Source organism: Sciurus vulgaris (genome assembly GCF_902686455.1).
Source record: "Sciurus vulgaris genome assembly, chromosome: 18".
Taxonomy (NCBI): domain Eukaryota; kingdom Metazoa; phylum Chordata; class Mammalia; order Rodentia; family Sciuridae; genus Sciurus; species Sciurus vulgaris.
In genome coordinates this window covers 15,476,240-15,491,637 of record NC_136479.1, presented here as the reverse complement: position 1 = coordinate 15,491,637, position 15,398 = coordinate 15,476,240, and the positions used below count along the sequence as shown (strand labels likewise).

The 15,398-nt window shown below is 42.4% G+C and overlaps 2 protein-coding genes across 3 annotated transcripts in view; both read left to right on the top strand.

Annotated features, from left to right (window-relative positions):
• DNAH3 (dynein axonemal heavy chain 3) overlaps nt 1-15,398 on the top strand; it is a 463,090-nt gene that overhangs the window by 232,272 nt on the left and 215,420 nt on the right. The gene's annotated exons all lie outside the window — the stretch shown is intronic.
• Nucleotides 415-13,719, top strand: ZP2 (zona pellucida glycoprotein 2). 2 transcript variants are annotated; one of them, XM_079120037.1, is made up of 18 exons: nt 415-768; nt 1,186-1,259; nt 2,018-2,101; nt 2,452-2,552; nt 5,320-5,472; nt 6,281-6,325; nt 6,497-6,661; nt 7,652-7,748; nt 7,835-8,019; nt 8,768-8,894; nt 9,859-10,040; nt 10,124-10,215; nt 10,309-10,433; nt 10,592-10,781; nt 11,888-12,023; nt 12,116-12,212; nt 12,650-12,733; nt 13,532-13,719. In XM_079120037.1, the coding sequence occupies exons 1-18, from the start codon at nt 713-715 to the stop codon at nt 13,675-13,677; spliced, it is 2,139 nt and encodes a 712-aa protein (XP_078976163.1). In that variant the 5' UTR covers nt 415-712; the 3' UTR covers nt 13,678-13,719. The 2 variants fall into 2 exon arrangements, with proteins under 2 accessions (XP_078976163.1, XP_078976162.1); XM_079120036.1 differs by having other exon boundaries at nt 9,853-10,040.

The window sequence follows — 15,398 nt, the reverse complement described above, 5'->3', positions numbered from 1 at the left end:
GCAACCTTAAAAATGATAATGGAGATCATTGTATGTGACATGGAAATTTTATGACATTGTAAATAACGGCAGGTTAAAAAAAATAAAAAAACTCCCAGGTTTCGGTTTTAGTTTAAACAGTATGTGATGGTTTTAGCAAGAGTCTCTAAAGTTACACATTGAAATATTAATAGTAGGGAGATTATGGATGACTTACCTTTTCTTTGTATCCTTCTTTAAAGGGGATACATCCATCTTTTGTATCCATCTTTTGCAGTAAGCTTAAATTTTTATATTTGAAGGTAAATGCTTCATTTTTTTTTTTTTTTAAGTGCCCATTACCAGGGTGACTCCAATAGCCAGGACACTAAAGGTTAAAGGAAAGGTTTAGCGTGAACAAGAATTGTTCCTTACTCAATATAAACCCACTACATTGTAGTTGTAAGTACTTTGTCTCCAAAAGATCCTAATTTTTCCCAAAGTTACGGCGAAAACAATTCACTCACCTACAGCCAATTTCAGGGAACTCTGGTTTCATGACTGACCCGCAGAAGCAGCTGGCAGAATACCCAAGACAAGGGGCAGGAAGGCAGATGCCGCTTCCTTCCCAAATCCCTCCCTCTCAGCTGTGCTGAGAAGACTCAGGTGCCCCCAGTGGTGAAGGGGCGGGGTCCCTGCTATAACAGCACAGAGCCGCCCACCCTCTGTCTGGTTGGTTGGTGGCATTTTGGCCATGACGTGCAGGCAGAGAGGAGGTTCTGGGAGGCCCCCAAGCCGTGCAGGTTGGAGGTGAGTAATTCTGGAATCAGGGAGAAGGGATGTCTGCTTAAATTCATTCTTCCTTAAATGGACAGAACTTGAGAACATTATATTAAGCAAAATTAAGTTAGACTCAGAAGGCCAAGAGTCTATGCTTTTTCTTATATGCGGAAGCTAGAGAGGAAAAAGGAAAAGAGGTGGGTGGGGGTGGGGGATTCTCATGAAAATCGAAGGGACATCAATAGAGGAAAGGGACCAGGGGAAGGAAATACTGGGGATGATATTGGCCAAATTATATTGTTACATTGTGTGCCAGTACGGACATGTAACAATGAATCCTACCATTATGTACAACTATAATGCACCACTAAAAAATATGGAAAAAATAATAAACAGAAAATTCATTTTTCCTCAACTTTGACTCCTGTTTTCTTCTAACACCCACAGGTCACTTTTTCTCTTCACCCTTGTGACTTCAGCGACCTTGGTAGTTCCTCATTCTGTGAATCCTGACTTCCCAGGTATGCCTTTCTGGTGAGGATGTCACCTTACCTCTGAGGACAGGTTATGGGCAAATTCCTAGCTGGCCAGGCAACAAAAACTGGCCCCCTTGTTTACTTTGGTCAAGTCACTAGGTCATCCTACCTCCTCCCTATGGGCTGGCTATGTCATCAGTTTGTAAGAACACTGTACTGCTTTTCTAATCCCTCTTGCCTTAGAAGAAGCCACAGCAGTCAGACCGATCTCCAGGATCCGTAGTCTTCAACTATAACTCATGCTTAAAGGAAGCATCAACATAACAGGAAAAATCGGAGCTGTTCTCCTGAAACAGAAGTTCCTCACGATTTTATCTGAGGCAGAAGTTGGTCTAAAAAAGGAATGTGCCCTGAGGCTTACCCAGAATTTTCAACTTCACCTTGAAAAACCTGTCGTCAGAGGTTTTGTTTTTCAGTTCTTCATAGAACTACCATCTCCATCGGCCCCATTGTCAAGGTTCTGACCTGGCTTCTGCAGACCTGCTTGTTAACCCTAGTCTGGGGCTTATCCCTGGACCTTGAGAAAGCTTTGGGTATTTGATAACTTCCTCTCAGTTCTCGGGATATTGCATTGTGTTTGTTTGTCTTACCAACTTGTGGGCTCCCGAAGGGTTGGGGCCATCCTTTGCGGTTTTACCCAGCATCCTTCCTTAATACTCATCAGGGAGGGTCTCTCCTTACACTTCTATAGGAACTGTTCCTCCTGGAGCTCTGGAATCCCAAATGCCTCCTTTCCTCTCCAGGCATTTTCGTTTGCAATGAAAATGGAGTAACAGTCAATTTACCAAACCCGCATGGCACCAAGAAATGGCATGCATCTGTGGTGGGTAAGTAACATACACTCTCATCTGAGTCCTAATTAGAAAACTCAGGTTCAGGACTTGCCTATGTGGTGCGCAGAGAATCTGAATGTTGCAGCAACTGGCATCCCCTGTTGCCAGGTCCCTGCCTACGTGATGCCACCAAGTGTATGCCTTACATCAGAATCTCCTAGGAAACTTCTGGATGCAAGTCACAGCATCTCAGAGCCTGAATGAAATCGCCCAATGGGGTCAAATGTAAAGTGGCCACAGTCCTTTAGAAATGGACTGGCAGTCTTGGCTCTGTGTTCTTGGCAGATTGACACTGAAATGGACTTCTCAGCCATCACCTGTCTAACCTGCTCTGGCTTCTGCAGATTCCTCTGGTGTTGAAATGCTGAACTGCACTTATGCCCTGGAGTTGGATTCAGCAAATCTTACCCTGAAGGCCCCATATGAGACCTGTACCAGGAAAGTGGTAAGTGATTGTTCTCAAGGAGTGAGTTGGGTAGCTAACCTGGGAGCTACTGGTAGGCAACTTGGCAGTTAAGGAGCTAGGCTTTGGAGTAACGTAGTGGTTCTAAATAAACCAGAGTGCAGTGGTTTGGTTTGGATTTTTTAACCTTCCCAGAGGACACTTCGCAAATGTGCTGGTTATCATACTCACAGGTGGGGAGGGGGCTGCTGCCGGCATCCAAGGGGTATAAGTCAAGGATGCTGCTAAATAGCCTACATTGCCCAAAGCAGTCTTGTAAAACAATGCTAAGTCTGAAAGACCAATACTGAGAAGCCCTGGGTCTGCTGCTAACTAGATGTGGTCTCAAGTAAGTTGCCTAAGTGTCTTTGTCTGCTGGAAAATGAGTGTAATGGTACCCACTCCACAGAGTAACTGAAGACTGATACTCCACTAGATGAAGATTTGGCACATAACCTAAACAAGACAAATGCTCAAACATGAACTATTTTTATCAGTGACCTCTGTGAGATGGAAGGCTATTTTGGTGCTAGCAAATACAGAGCCTCTAGCCTACAAACAGGTGTTAGAAAGCAAATGTAGCTAAGTAATGAGGTCTTCTCTATTGCCAAGCAACAGTATTGCCCAATAGGGGTTGCTAGTGGTAATGAAAGCAACCTGTCGCAGCAGAAGTTCTCAAGCTTTACTGTGCAAAGAATCACCTGGGGAATTAGGAAAATATAAATTTAATTTTGAGGTAGGTCGGGGTAAGACCTAGAAATTGGTTTAACAGGCCACATCATCTGATCCTGATTCAATTAGCCTACAGTCTCTGCTTTATATAGGTACAGCCTTAAATGCTGCTCCATAAACAGGTTTTTAAAATAAGCCATCTGTGGTGTGGTTGTCCAATGAAGTAAGTCAGGTGCTTTTTTAATTGTATGGATTTATTTGAGAAAAATTGCACTTTTGTAATGAGCTTTTTTTCTTAATTTTTTATAGACTGCATTTTGATTCATTGTACACACATGGGGTACATCGTCTCGTTTCCATGGTTGTGCGTGATGTAGATTCATCCCATTTGTGTAATCATACATGTACATAGGGTAATGTCTGTCTCATTCCACCATTTTTCATACCCCCCCCATTTCCTTCTACATAATCTAAAGTTCCTCCATTCTTCTCTCACTCTCCACCCCCCACCCCCATTATATATCATTCTCCACTTACCAGGGAAAACATTTGGCCTTTTGGGGGGCGGGGATTGGCTTATTTCACTTAGCATGATATTCTCCAATTTCATCCATTTACTTGCAAATGCCATAACATTCTTTATGGCTGAATAATATTCCATTGTGTATATATACCACAGTTTCTTTATTCATTCATCTGTTGAAGGGCATCTAGGTTGGTTCCATAATCTAGCTATTGTGAACTGAGCTGCTATAAACATTGATGTGTCTGTTACTGTAGTCCTTTGGGTATAAACCAAGGAGTGGGATAACTGGGTTAAAAGGTGGGTCCATTCCAAGTTTTCTGAGGATTCTTCTCACTGCTTTCCAGAATGGCTGCACCAATTTGCAACTCCACCAGCAATGTAAAAGTGTGCCTTTTCCCCCACATCCACGCCACATCTATTATTGTTTGTGTTCTTGATAATAGCATTCTAATTGGAGTAAGATGAAATCTTAGTATTGTTTTAATTGGCATTTCTCTAATTACTAGAGATGTTGAACACTTTTTCATATATTTATTAATTGCCTATGTCTTCTGTAAATTGTCCAGTTCCTTGGCCCATTTATTGATTGGGTTCTTTGTATTTTTGGTGTAAAGTTTTATAAGTTCTCTATAAATTTTGGAGATAAGTGCTCTAGCTGAAGTGTGTGTGGAGAAGATTTTCTCACACTCTGAACATGTCCCACATGTTCTTGATTGAGGTGCTCTTCTTGAAAATCTCTAGTGATTAAACTTCTAAGTTCTAAAAAAGACCCCATCTAAAAAAGACCTTCCCAACTTCAAAGGTCTTGGAGTTGCATTTCCTTAGGCCAGGGATTGGCAAATGTCAACCTATGGATGATCAAATCTAGCCCCTGTCCTGCCTTCAATGTCCTTGAGCTAAAAATGGTTTAAAGAATTTTTTTAAATTTTTTATTTTTTGGTACCAGGGATTAAACCCAGGGATGCTTAGCCATTAAGCCACATCCCCAGTCCTTTATTTTGAGATAGGCTCTAGCTAAGTTGCTTAGGGCTGGCTTTGAACTTGTGATCCTTCTGCTTAAGCCACTGGGATTATAGGTGTGCACCACCCCACGGGGCTTTAAAGAAAAATTTTAAGTGCAATGTGTGGCTCGGTCTAGAACAATTAGCACTTAAGAAAAGGCTAGCAGACCTATACTTTAGACAGAGGTCGGAGGTAACATCAAAGGCAGCTCTGCCTGGCACAATGGCTGATACTTAAGTGTTCAATGGGTATATTTTAATTACCTGGGTAGAAGTTCCCTACCAGTCCCGCTCAGCCAGGACCATAATACCCAGACATAGGAGAAATATAAGAGAAAAACTAAACTCCTGTTCTTACTGCTAAACTCTTCTGTCAACATATAAATATTTACAATCTCAATAGAGCTATCTACGGAATCTCCTGGAAGGCACCTCATTCCTATGCCAGAACTTGTAGTTTTGATAAATTCAAGGGTTTTGCCCCTCTGCTGGGTCAGGTGGTATTCTGGAATCGCTTTTCTCACTGAAGTACCAGGACTTACTCTGATCTTGCTATGCTGTTTGCACACAGCCTCGTGGGCATGAGATAAACATCAGAATCGCCGACCACAGTGCTGCTTCCAGACCTGGGGATGGCCTGTATCAGTTCTTCTGTCCAGCTATGCAGGTGGAGGAGATCCACAGGCTTTCAGAATCCACAGTCTGCATGAAGGATTTTGTGTCTGTAAGTGAAGCAGACTGACAGCTTCTCATTGGCCACGGGGCAACAAAGTGGTGCTCTAGACAGATCTGGGCTTGGACATTGACCAGGATTTCCATCCTGTATTCACTATATTTTTTATGTGACTATTGTTTAATTTCTTATCCACACTGAGGCTGTTTCCAAGTCCAGAGGAACAATAATACTCCCCTGATAGGGTGACTCCAAGAATTAACGAGTACACATCCAGTATTTAGCACATCTTGCCTATCAGTGGAGTTCAAATGGCCTCTGTCATCCCATTAATAACCACTTGACAAACTGGATACCTGCCCCAATCCAGGACCCATCCCAGATGCTTAGATATAGTGAGCCTAATAGCTCAATCACATTTGCATAAAGTTTAGCATGGACAAGGTTAACAATGGATGACTAGAAGTAACACACTTCATCCTAATGAACAGGGTGGCTTGACATTGTGCTTGATTTTCATGGACTTAGTAAAAGGCTGCACATTTAAGAACCTAGTATCTCAAATTACAGCAGAAGGAAGTTTATATCTTCCAGTTGCCTTCTGGTTTCAAACTTGGGTGAAATGACATCTGAGGGCACAACTGGGATTCACGGCTGGCCCTGTGCTTTTCCTGCTGCACCCCACAACCAGGCCTGTTGGTGTAAGAATGACAAAGAAGTTACTCTGTGTTTTCTGCATACTGGAAGGTGGCATGACTTTGGAAACTTTCTCTTTCAGATAGAAGCTTCACATTGTGATTCATTTTTGGTTTTGTGTTTTTTTTTTTGTTTTTTGTTTTTTGTTTTTTTTTTCTTCCAGTTTTCCTTTCCACAAATCATCTCTGGCTTCGCTGATGATGGTGAGGTATGAAAGTAATTTTAAAAGTAAAAATCTTACTAACATTTGAATCTGTTAAAGCTGACATTAATTTAATCTGGTAAAACATTAAACAGTTTAAGTTGTGTAAGATACTAAACAACTATCTTGTGATCGAATGAGCACCAGCCCTCCTAAACAAAAAGTTTTTGACTTCAGATGAACAAATCTGATACTGGATGGATCATTGAGGTTGGCAATAGTTCAAGTACCCATAAGCTGAGCCTGCAGGAGGCCCTAAGACAAGGATTTAGTCTACTGATTGACAGTCAGAGGATGACTGTCCACATGCCATTCACTGCCATTGGAGTAACTCACTATGTGGTAAGTGTGAAAATTTTCTTATAACACCACTAGGGCACAGAACAGTATTTCTAAGCATGATCTCAACCATGTCCCCCAATAATTGGGAAGATGACCCACTCAGCAGTATTTTAATACCTACCATGTGGCAAGCACTTCAATGGGTATTACAGATGAAATGGTGATATAGGGAGAAAACAGGCCAAGGTGAGTAATATAGAACAAGGGTGCTCTAAAACGCCTATGAAGTAAGGTGTTCAGTTTGGGTCACATTGTTCTAAATTGTTCTGGTGTTTTCTAGGCCAACAATGAGACACTAAATTTAATCAATGTATTTAAGGTACAGTCGGGTGCTGCATACCCAAGTTTAGATCAATGATGGACCCTGTGAAATGGTGGCTCCACATTATTATAATGGAGTTGAAGTTCTCACTGACTAGTGAAGGCATAGCCATAGTGCCATTGTAGCACAAAGCATATGTTGTGATTCTGGGATGAACAAACCTAGTACGCCGCTAGATGTATAAAACCCAACTGTCTATTAGGTATACAGTGGTCTACACCAACCAGGTTTGCATAAGTATGCTCTGGCACATTGACAAAATCGTCTAATGACATTTCTCAGGAAGTATCCCTGTGATGCATGACTGTCCTTGGGATAGGAAGCCTGGTACATAAGTGCTCAAATGTCAGCCACTCTGGCAAAACTTGTCCTATTTCACTTTGAGCCAAAGCAGATTGCAGAGTCGAGTAAATTTTCTGACTGCTGATACTGCAAAATAGTCATGTAATAAGGCCACCTCTTGCTCATACCTGCCCGCAATCAGTTACAGGTCCTGCCCATGGGCAGCACTTGCCTTCCAGATGTTAGGACAAGATTAGGACTAGGGACAAAATGCCTCCATCCCATTAGTACCAAAGGGTATCCAAAACTTGAGTATATTTTTGCCCTGACCATCCTTTCTTGTTAGGGATTCAAATAAACCAATTTCCAAAATGTTGTCTCTCCAGCAAGGAAACAGTCGCCTCTACACTGCGCTCCTGAAGCTTTCGTTTGTATCTCCGGGGCAGAAGATCAGCTTCTCGTCGCAAGCTATTTGTGTGTTAGGTGAGGCCCCAGGAAGCTACCTCAGCAATGGGAGACACTGTTCTGGGGGCTGAAGGGTAGTAATGGAAGTTTTGTTAATCTTCCAGATCCTTCCGTGACTTGTAATGCCACACACATGACTCTTGCTATACCAGAATTTCCTGGGAAACTAACGACTGTGAGCATTGAAAATAGGATCATCCCGGTGGGTCAGCTACAGGACAATGGAATTAACACTGAGGCAACAAATGGCTTGAGATTACATTTCATCAAAACTCTTCTCAAGACAAAAGTATGTTCCTTTATCGACCTCGGAACTTCGTGAATGCCTGCCTTGAAGTATTCTCTTGTGGGTAATACTTACACGGTTGAGGATGTGCCCTTAAACTCTAATTGCCACCGTGATAGATTTAAACGTTTAAAGGCCTCCATTGATAATTTCACATAAAATATTTCCAGTAACTAAAGTTCTGTCTGACATCGAGTCTCTTTAACCTCTGGCAGTGGAAATTTTCCTGAGTTTTTCTCAGCTCATTTGAGTACAGATTTCTTGTCAAACATTTAATGAACCTGTTCTGCTTTAAGAACAGGATGACTTGATCCAAACAAAAGGGTCTCTTGCTGTCCTCACCGAGGCCAGTCTTGACTGATGTAATTGCCAGGGACACCAGAGTAATCTTATGTCGGGTGTGCATTTTGCAATAGCGTTTTGCAACTTCTGTAGTCCTTTTGACTCAGACTTGGCTTGGCAGGGTACTTCAGTATTCTTTGGAATTTGATCTGTTCATTCAAGCTTTAGTGCCCAGTACAAAGAGCATGCAGTGCTGGGTACTTCAGGGCATGAGTTTAAAGCAATAAATTTCCTGCCTGGGGAAGCATCCTGATCTTGGGCATTGATAGGGTCTTTCTTGTTTGGCTTAGAGGGAAACCAGATAAGTCTGCAGTGTGCCCTGCAAGTATTCAATGGACTTCCTTCCTGTCTCCTGCTCTGGGCCCCAGAGCGACTGTGACTGCTAATTGACATTCTTCTCCCATTTCAGTCCTCTGAAAAATGCCTCAGCCATCAGTTCTACTTACCGTCACTCAAGCTGACCTTTTACTTTCAACGGGATATGGTATCCATGGTGACTGAGCCTGAGTGTCTCTGTGAGTCACCAGTCTCTATAGGTAAAATGTTTTATTAAAGTCTACTTTTTTTTCTTCCTTGGCTCCTCTTGTGCACATGGAAAAACATAAAAATTCTGTTTCTTTTTCTTGTGGTTTAAACTAAAGACTAATCAGACTAGAAACATCCATCTAGCTGCTATCATGAAATATTTATGCAGGTAGATCTTGCTGTAACTGTCCTGTGTTTTAAATCATGTTTTGGGGGATTAGAGACCTGAGCCCACCATCTATATAAAGATGCTTCAAACTCCTAACTAGATGGACCATGAAAGTTTAAAAGATCTTCCCCATATCCTACATATTCCCCCAGAAGGAATGCTGAGTGGATGCCACCTCTTGTTCAGATTGCCTCTGCTTCTGTTGGCTCTCTGATCTGTAGCAGGTCAAGTCAAATAAGAAAAACTAGTTCCTGCCTCAGCTTCGCAAACCACTCAAGATTTGTGATTATTGACAGACATCCCTTATCCAAGATGCTTGGGACCAGAAAAGTTTCAAATTTCAGTCTTTTTTAGAGTTTTGGAATATTTGCATAAACTTTACCAGTTACGTGTTCCTAAATCCATAAGTCCCAAAATCCATAGCTTTTGAGTGTTCTGTCAGCACCCAGACTATATTGAAAGAAGGGATATGACCTCACAAGGTACCATATTGAAAGCCACTTTGAGTCTGATCTTTCAGTCGCCTTAGCCCTCTCATAGATCTCCACTGGTCTTTTACTCTCTGGTCCTTCTTCTGTGTCTCCTGGTCCTTCTTTGGATGATACTGAGCAGTTTAAATGTTGCCTAGGCTTCCTTGTGACTCAAGCTGCTTGTCAAGGCATTTCCCAAACTTTAAGACATTAAGACATTGCGGTGCCTCCTGTGAAAAGTTAGGATCATTCCACTGTAACACTTCAAGATCGGCAGACGATGGTTTCACAAGGCAGACGGATTTTCTCTAAACCTTCACTATGGCCTAGTTACAGGAGAGCTGTGTTCCCAAGACGGGTTTATGGACTTTGAGGTCTACAGCCACCAAACAAAACCATCTCTCAACTTGGAGACCCTCAGGGTGGGAAACTCATCTTGCCAGCCTGTCTTCAAAGATCAGTCTCAGAGGCGGGTTCAGTTTCACATACCCCTGAATGGATGTGGAACAAGACGTAAGGTTAGTACCGGCTGATGGTCAAATGTTAAGACAATCTATGAAGTAACTGGTTGATAACCAACTTTCTCAAATATTTCTTTAAGTTTGAAGATGATAAAGTCATCTATGAAAATGAAATACAGGCTCTCTGGACAGATCTTCCTCCAAGTAAAATATCCAGAGATAGTGAGTTCAGGTATGAAAACAGTTAACATTTTTTTTTTTAAGCTTTAAATTCAAGAAGTTCATTAACCTAAAATTCTTTGTACCATTCCATACATTCTTACAGAATGACAGTGAAGTGCTACTACAACAGGGATGATGTGCTACTAAAGGCCAATGTCAAAAGTCTTCCTCCTCCAGTGGCCCCTGTGAAGCCTGGTCCCCTTGTATTGATTCTGCAAACCTACCCAGGTGAGCAAGTGACACTGCAGCTTGTGCTATTAAACACTCCTGGACTTTTCTCTGACGTGAACTTTCTGATGCCGTGCTAATGGAAGAGTAGTGAGGCTATGTAAGCATGTTGCTACCATCACCTGCTTGAAACTGAAGAGGCTTCCTTTTCATCTCAGACAAAACGTACCAACGACCTTATGGGAACAACGAGTACCCTATAGTGAAATATCTCCGCCAGCCCATTTACATGGAAGTCAGAGTCCTAAACAGGGATGACCCCAACATCAAGCTGGTCTTGGATGACTGCTGGGCAACCTCGACCGTGGACCCTGCCTCTCTCCCCCAGTGGAATATTGTCGTGGATGGGTAGGTGCTCCCTGTACCATAGGCTGCCCAGACAGTCCGCTCGGGACTCGGCAGTGATGCAAGAATAAACCCTCTTAGGCATTAGAGGAGTGTTTGTTCACAAGACCCTGGTTTCTGTCCTTGTCCCCTAGACGTCCATCCTGGGTCTAATCTGATGGCTCATGCTGCTTTCCTGTTATGCTAGAATCTTAAGGAATAGGATCCTCCCCCAAGAGAGTCGAGCTCTACTACTCCATCAGGACAAAACGGGGGGTCCCAGTTCCTATTCATTTACCCATCACTTACCATGTGCTAGGTGCTATGCTGTATATTCCACATGCATCATTTGAGCCTCATCCAACTGTGGGGGGAACACTAGTTGTCTTGCTTCATGAAGAAGCCCAAGATTGCTACTTAATAACTAGCCCACAGTAATGCTTAAGTGGTGGAGCTTAATCTAGAAACTGAACACTATGATGCCATGGGGTTGTAACTACGTATACACTTGGATGTGGTGTTTGTCCTCTCAGCTCTGCCTGCAGTGTCCTACCCAGGGGTCTGTATCCACAGAGAATGCCTTGGGAGTCTGTTGCTAAGCTCCCATCTTCCATGTCCACTCCTGCCCTAGGACTGTGTACAGCCAACAAAGTCGCCTCTCATTCCCTCTCCTGAGGACTTGCTCAGGTTGCCCTTCTCCACAAGGTCTCTTGACCCTCCTTATCTCTTACCCTGGTCTGTTTATCTCTTGGTAAATACCAAGTGTGTTTCCTTTGAGTATCGCCCCTTGCTAGCATGTAAAACAGAGGCAGGAGTTCTCTACTTTCATCACAAACATACTGCCTGGGACATGACCAGCATGTAAATTAATAGAAATAATCCAGTATCTTAAGTAATGCGCTTGTAACTTTGAATTCAGTTGGCAGACAAATTTCCTAGTTTTAATACATACTATAAAAATAGTTACATCTAATTTATGACTTCATGGGTAGCATTGGATAGGTCAGATCAGAAAGTTATATAAGTAAAACAGAGGTACAGGCAGATATATCCATAGTCCTGCAGGTATCAAGACTTGGGCAAATGGGCATGTGGGGTGCATATGACTGATGTCCCTCCCTGCTTCCTAGCTGTGAATATAACCTGGACAACTACCAAACCACCTTCCATTCAGTTGGCCTCTCCATGACTTATCCTCTTCAGTATCAGAGGTTTGATGTGAAGACTTTTGCCTTTGTATCAGCGGCTCAGGTGCTCCCTAGCTTGGTAAGTGATCATGAAGTTGCCTTCATGTGAGTTAAATGTGAGTGCCTTGATTAAATGAGTGCCTTGATTCCACCCAGCTCTTCTCTCTCTAGGTCTATTTCCACTGCAGTGCCTTAATCTGCAATCGGCTCTCTCCGGATTCCCCTCTGTGTTCTGTGACTTGTCCCACATCATCAAGGCCCCGTCGAGGTAAAAATCTAAAACACTTGTTACGTGCATTTTATTCAAAGCTATCCCTCAACCTTTTTAGAACTGAAGATTTTGAGGACAGACATACTTCATTCCTCACTGTAACTATACACATACTTGGACACAAATGTTTGTCCTCTCAGCTGTGCCTGCAACATCCTGAGATGGATGTAACTCATTCCTCATGAAGTGAGAGACCTCTCGGCCCCATCTTCCTTTACCTATAGGATGAGCCCAAGATGGGCAGATTCTTTGAGTTCTGTGGATAAGGTCTTTGAGAATCCATTTAGGTTTAATGGAAAGGGCCATGTCCTCTCCTGCACAAGCAGGCCAAATACATGAAGGAGAAATCTGGAACATCTCAAGGATTCTGTAAACTTACCTATCAGATGCTCTTCCAGAGGTCAGACACATTTTTTTTTTTTCCCTGCTTTCAGCCACAGGGGTCACTGAAGAGGACAAAATGACACTCAGCCTCCCAGGACCTATTCTCCTGTTATCAGATAACTCTTCATTCAGAGGTATTGATTTAAGGCTTGGAATGCTTCCTAGACTTAAGTTGTTCCCCCCCCCCCTTTTTACATGCTCATAATGTAAACAAGGAGGGAATAAAAGATGGTCTCACATCCCAAAAGGGCTTTTTGCAAAGGGCTTTTTGCAGTCCCTTCTGGACACTCCCCTTTAACACAAGTGGGCTCACATATGCTACCCACTGATCTGCACTTGTCTTAGTCGTCTTATATCTGCAGAGAACTGCCTCACTGACAGCCATATAGTGCCTTAGCCATGGTCCTCATTCACAACCCATCGTGGACATTGTTACTTCCATGTACTTGTTTATTGCCATGCTAGATCTTTAAAAGGCTCTCTGCCTATTGTACGAGAAATTCAAGATCTGTTTCTAATAGGATTGGTAGGTCCAAAGGCATGAGCATCCTTTACCTTGCCACTGACGAGCTTCATTTGTATTAGATGGTCCCATTATCCTTTGTCTTCACCTCAGATAGTCTTTGGGCCTTAGAACTTGATATTCGGCTGCCTTAAATCCCTGGCAACTTGAGATCACACAGAGGGATGGCTAACTATTAGCATCATGATCATCTGTCCAGAGACGGGAAAAAGCAGGTGCGGGTGGCAGGAAGAAAGATGAGCATGGAGCAGGGGAGGATGGGTCACAGGGTAAGGCCCTGCCCAGTTGCAAACTTGCCAAAGAAGTTCCTGAGGCTTAACTTCACGTCCTCCTTTGGGAAGACAATATGTAAGGCTTCAACTCGCACTTTAAACAAACCTTAAGACTTGGATGTGTGCTTCCTTTCCAGATGTTGGAGACTCCAAAGGACCTGGTATTTCTGGAGATGCAGCTTCTAGAATGATAGCTGCTGCGGCTGCCTTAGCAGGCTTGGTGGTAACTCTAGGCCTTGCCAGTTACCTATGTAAGAAAAGAACCATGATGTTGAATCACTAATTGGACTTGTGAATAAAGTAAACCTCTTGCCTTGTATTATAACGTTAGATAGCATTAAAGAATTGTTTCCGTCCTTATTCTTAAGGATAGGTGTGGTATCTATCCAGTCCTCTGAGCAACCTTTGCTTTATGTGGACATACACAAGGAAATTTATGGCCTTTTCTGACTCCTCACCCCTACAACCAAATCTTCTGGCACCCACATTCAATAGTGGGACTCAGCTACAACCCATCTCTGGGGTATGCTTAAATAGGTCTTTTCTTCTACTCCCACAGGGTAGGGAACCAGAGCACTCTACCACCTGTGTTGATCCGTTTTCAGTCACTATAACGAAATGCCTGACACAGGCTACTAATGAAGTAAAAGGTTGTTTTTTGTTTTGTTTTGTTTTTTTCCCCCCCTCATAGTTCTGGAGGTTCAGGTCCAAGGTCAAGTAGCGCCATTGGTTTGGGCCTATGGTTTGGTGGCATATGGTAGAAGGACACATCAAAGCAAGTGGTCACACAAGAAGCCAGGAAGTACGGGACTTGACTAGGTTCCACAATCCCCTTTGGGGGCATGTACCAAAAACCTGAGGACCTCAAAGGATAAGGACTTTAACATGAATTTGGGGGGACAGTCATCTGTTACATTTAGTATCATCCTTAATCATTGGCAAAATTTTCCTTCTTTTTAAGGAAAAAGAGGTGTTCCCAAGAATGATCTAGTATCCTGGTTGAAATATTTCCTAACTCAAATGACTCGAAGTTGCCTGAATTTTTAAAAGTGATTTAGTCACACATTCCTGTAGTCCAACTAAAGATCAGAAATATCTTTTGGGAGGTGGAAAGGAAGGTTCCATCTTCCTTAGGTAGCATTCCCTGTATGGAGACTCTACAATCGAACCTGAACTTGGAGGGGTGTTTGTTCTCCACTTACACTCGATTCTTATCTCATCCTGAGGCTCTCTTCCTGCCGGTGCCCTATCTTCTCAGCTGCAATTATATCATCAGTATAAATAATGCCTACTTAACACTGGAGCTCAGATTATAAAATTCACTTGTATCCTTCAACTAGAAAGTTGGATCTAAACCAGAATTTCTGCAAAGAGCATAAAGATTTTAAATCTCTGTGCATAATAGGTAAAAATAGAAATATGAAAAGCTTGTTCAGAGTTATAACTCTCGATTCTGAATTTCTGTACTTGGTTTTATTAGTGCATTATAGTTATATATAAAATTGGGGTTCATTTTGATATAGTGATACATGCAAGGGCTGGAATGTGTTTCATTTTGATCCCCAGGTCTTCTTTCCTCCCCTCCTTGTTCCCTCCACTCCCCTTCTTCTATCCTACTGGTCTTCTATTTATTTATAGATTTTGTTTAAATTGCTATAGAGGTAAATGTAAAGGTGAAGTTCACTGTGGTGTGTTCATGTATATACGTAGCATAATTTGGTCAATTTCTTCCTACTGTTCCTTTTCTTGTCACACTTCCTTTTCCTTTCTCTACTGCACTGATCTTCCATTTGGATGGAATCCCCCCTTTTCTCCTTATTTTGGTCTAGTTTCTACAAATGAGATAAAGCATTTGACCCCTGATTTGACTTATTTCAGTCAGCATGATCTCTTCCACCCAGTTACCAACATATACCATAATTTCATTCTTTATGGCTGAGTAAAACTTCACTGTGTATACATACCACATTTTCTTTACCCATTTATGTTGATGGGCACCTGGTT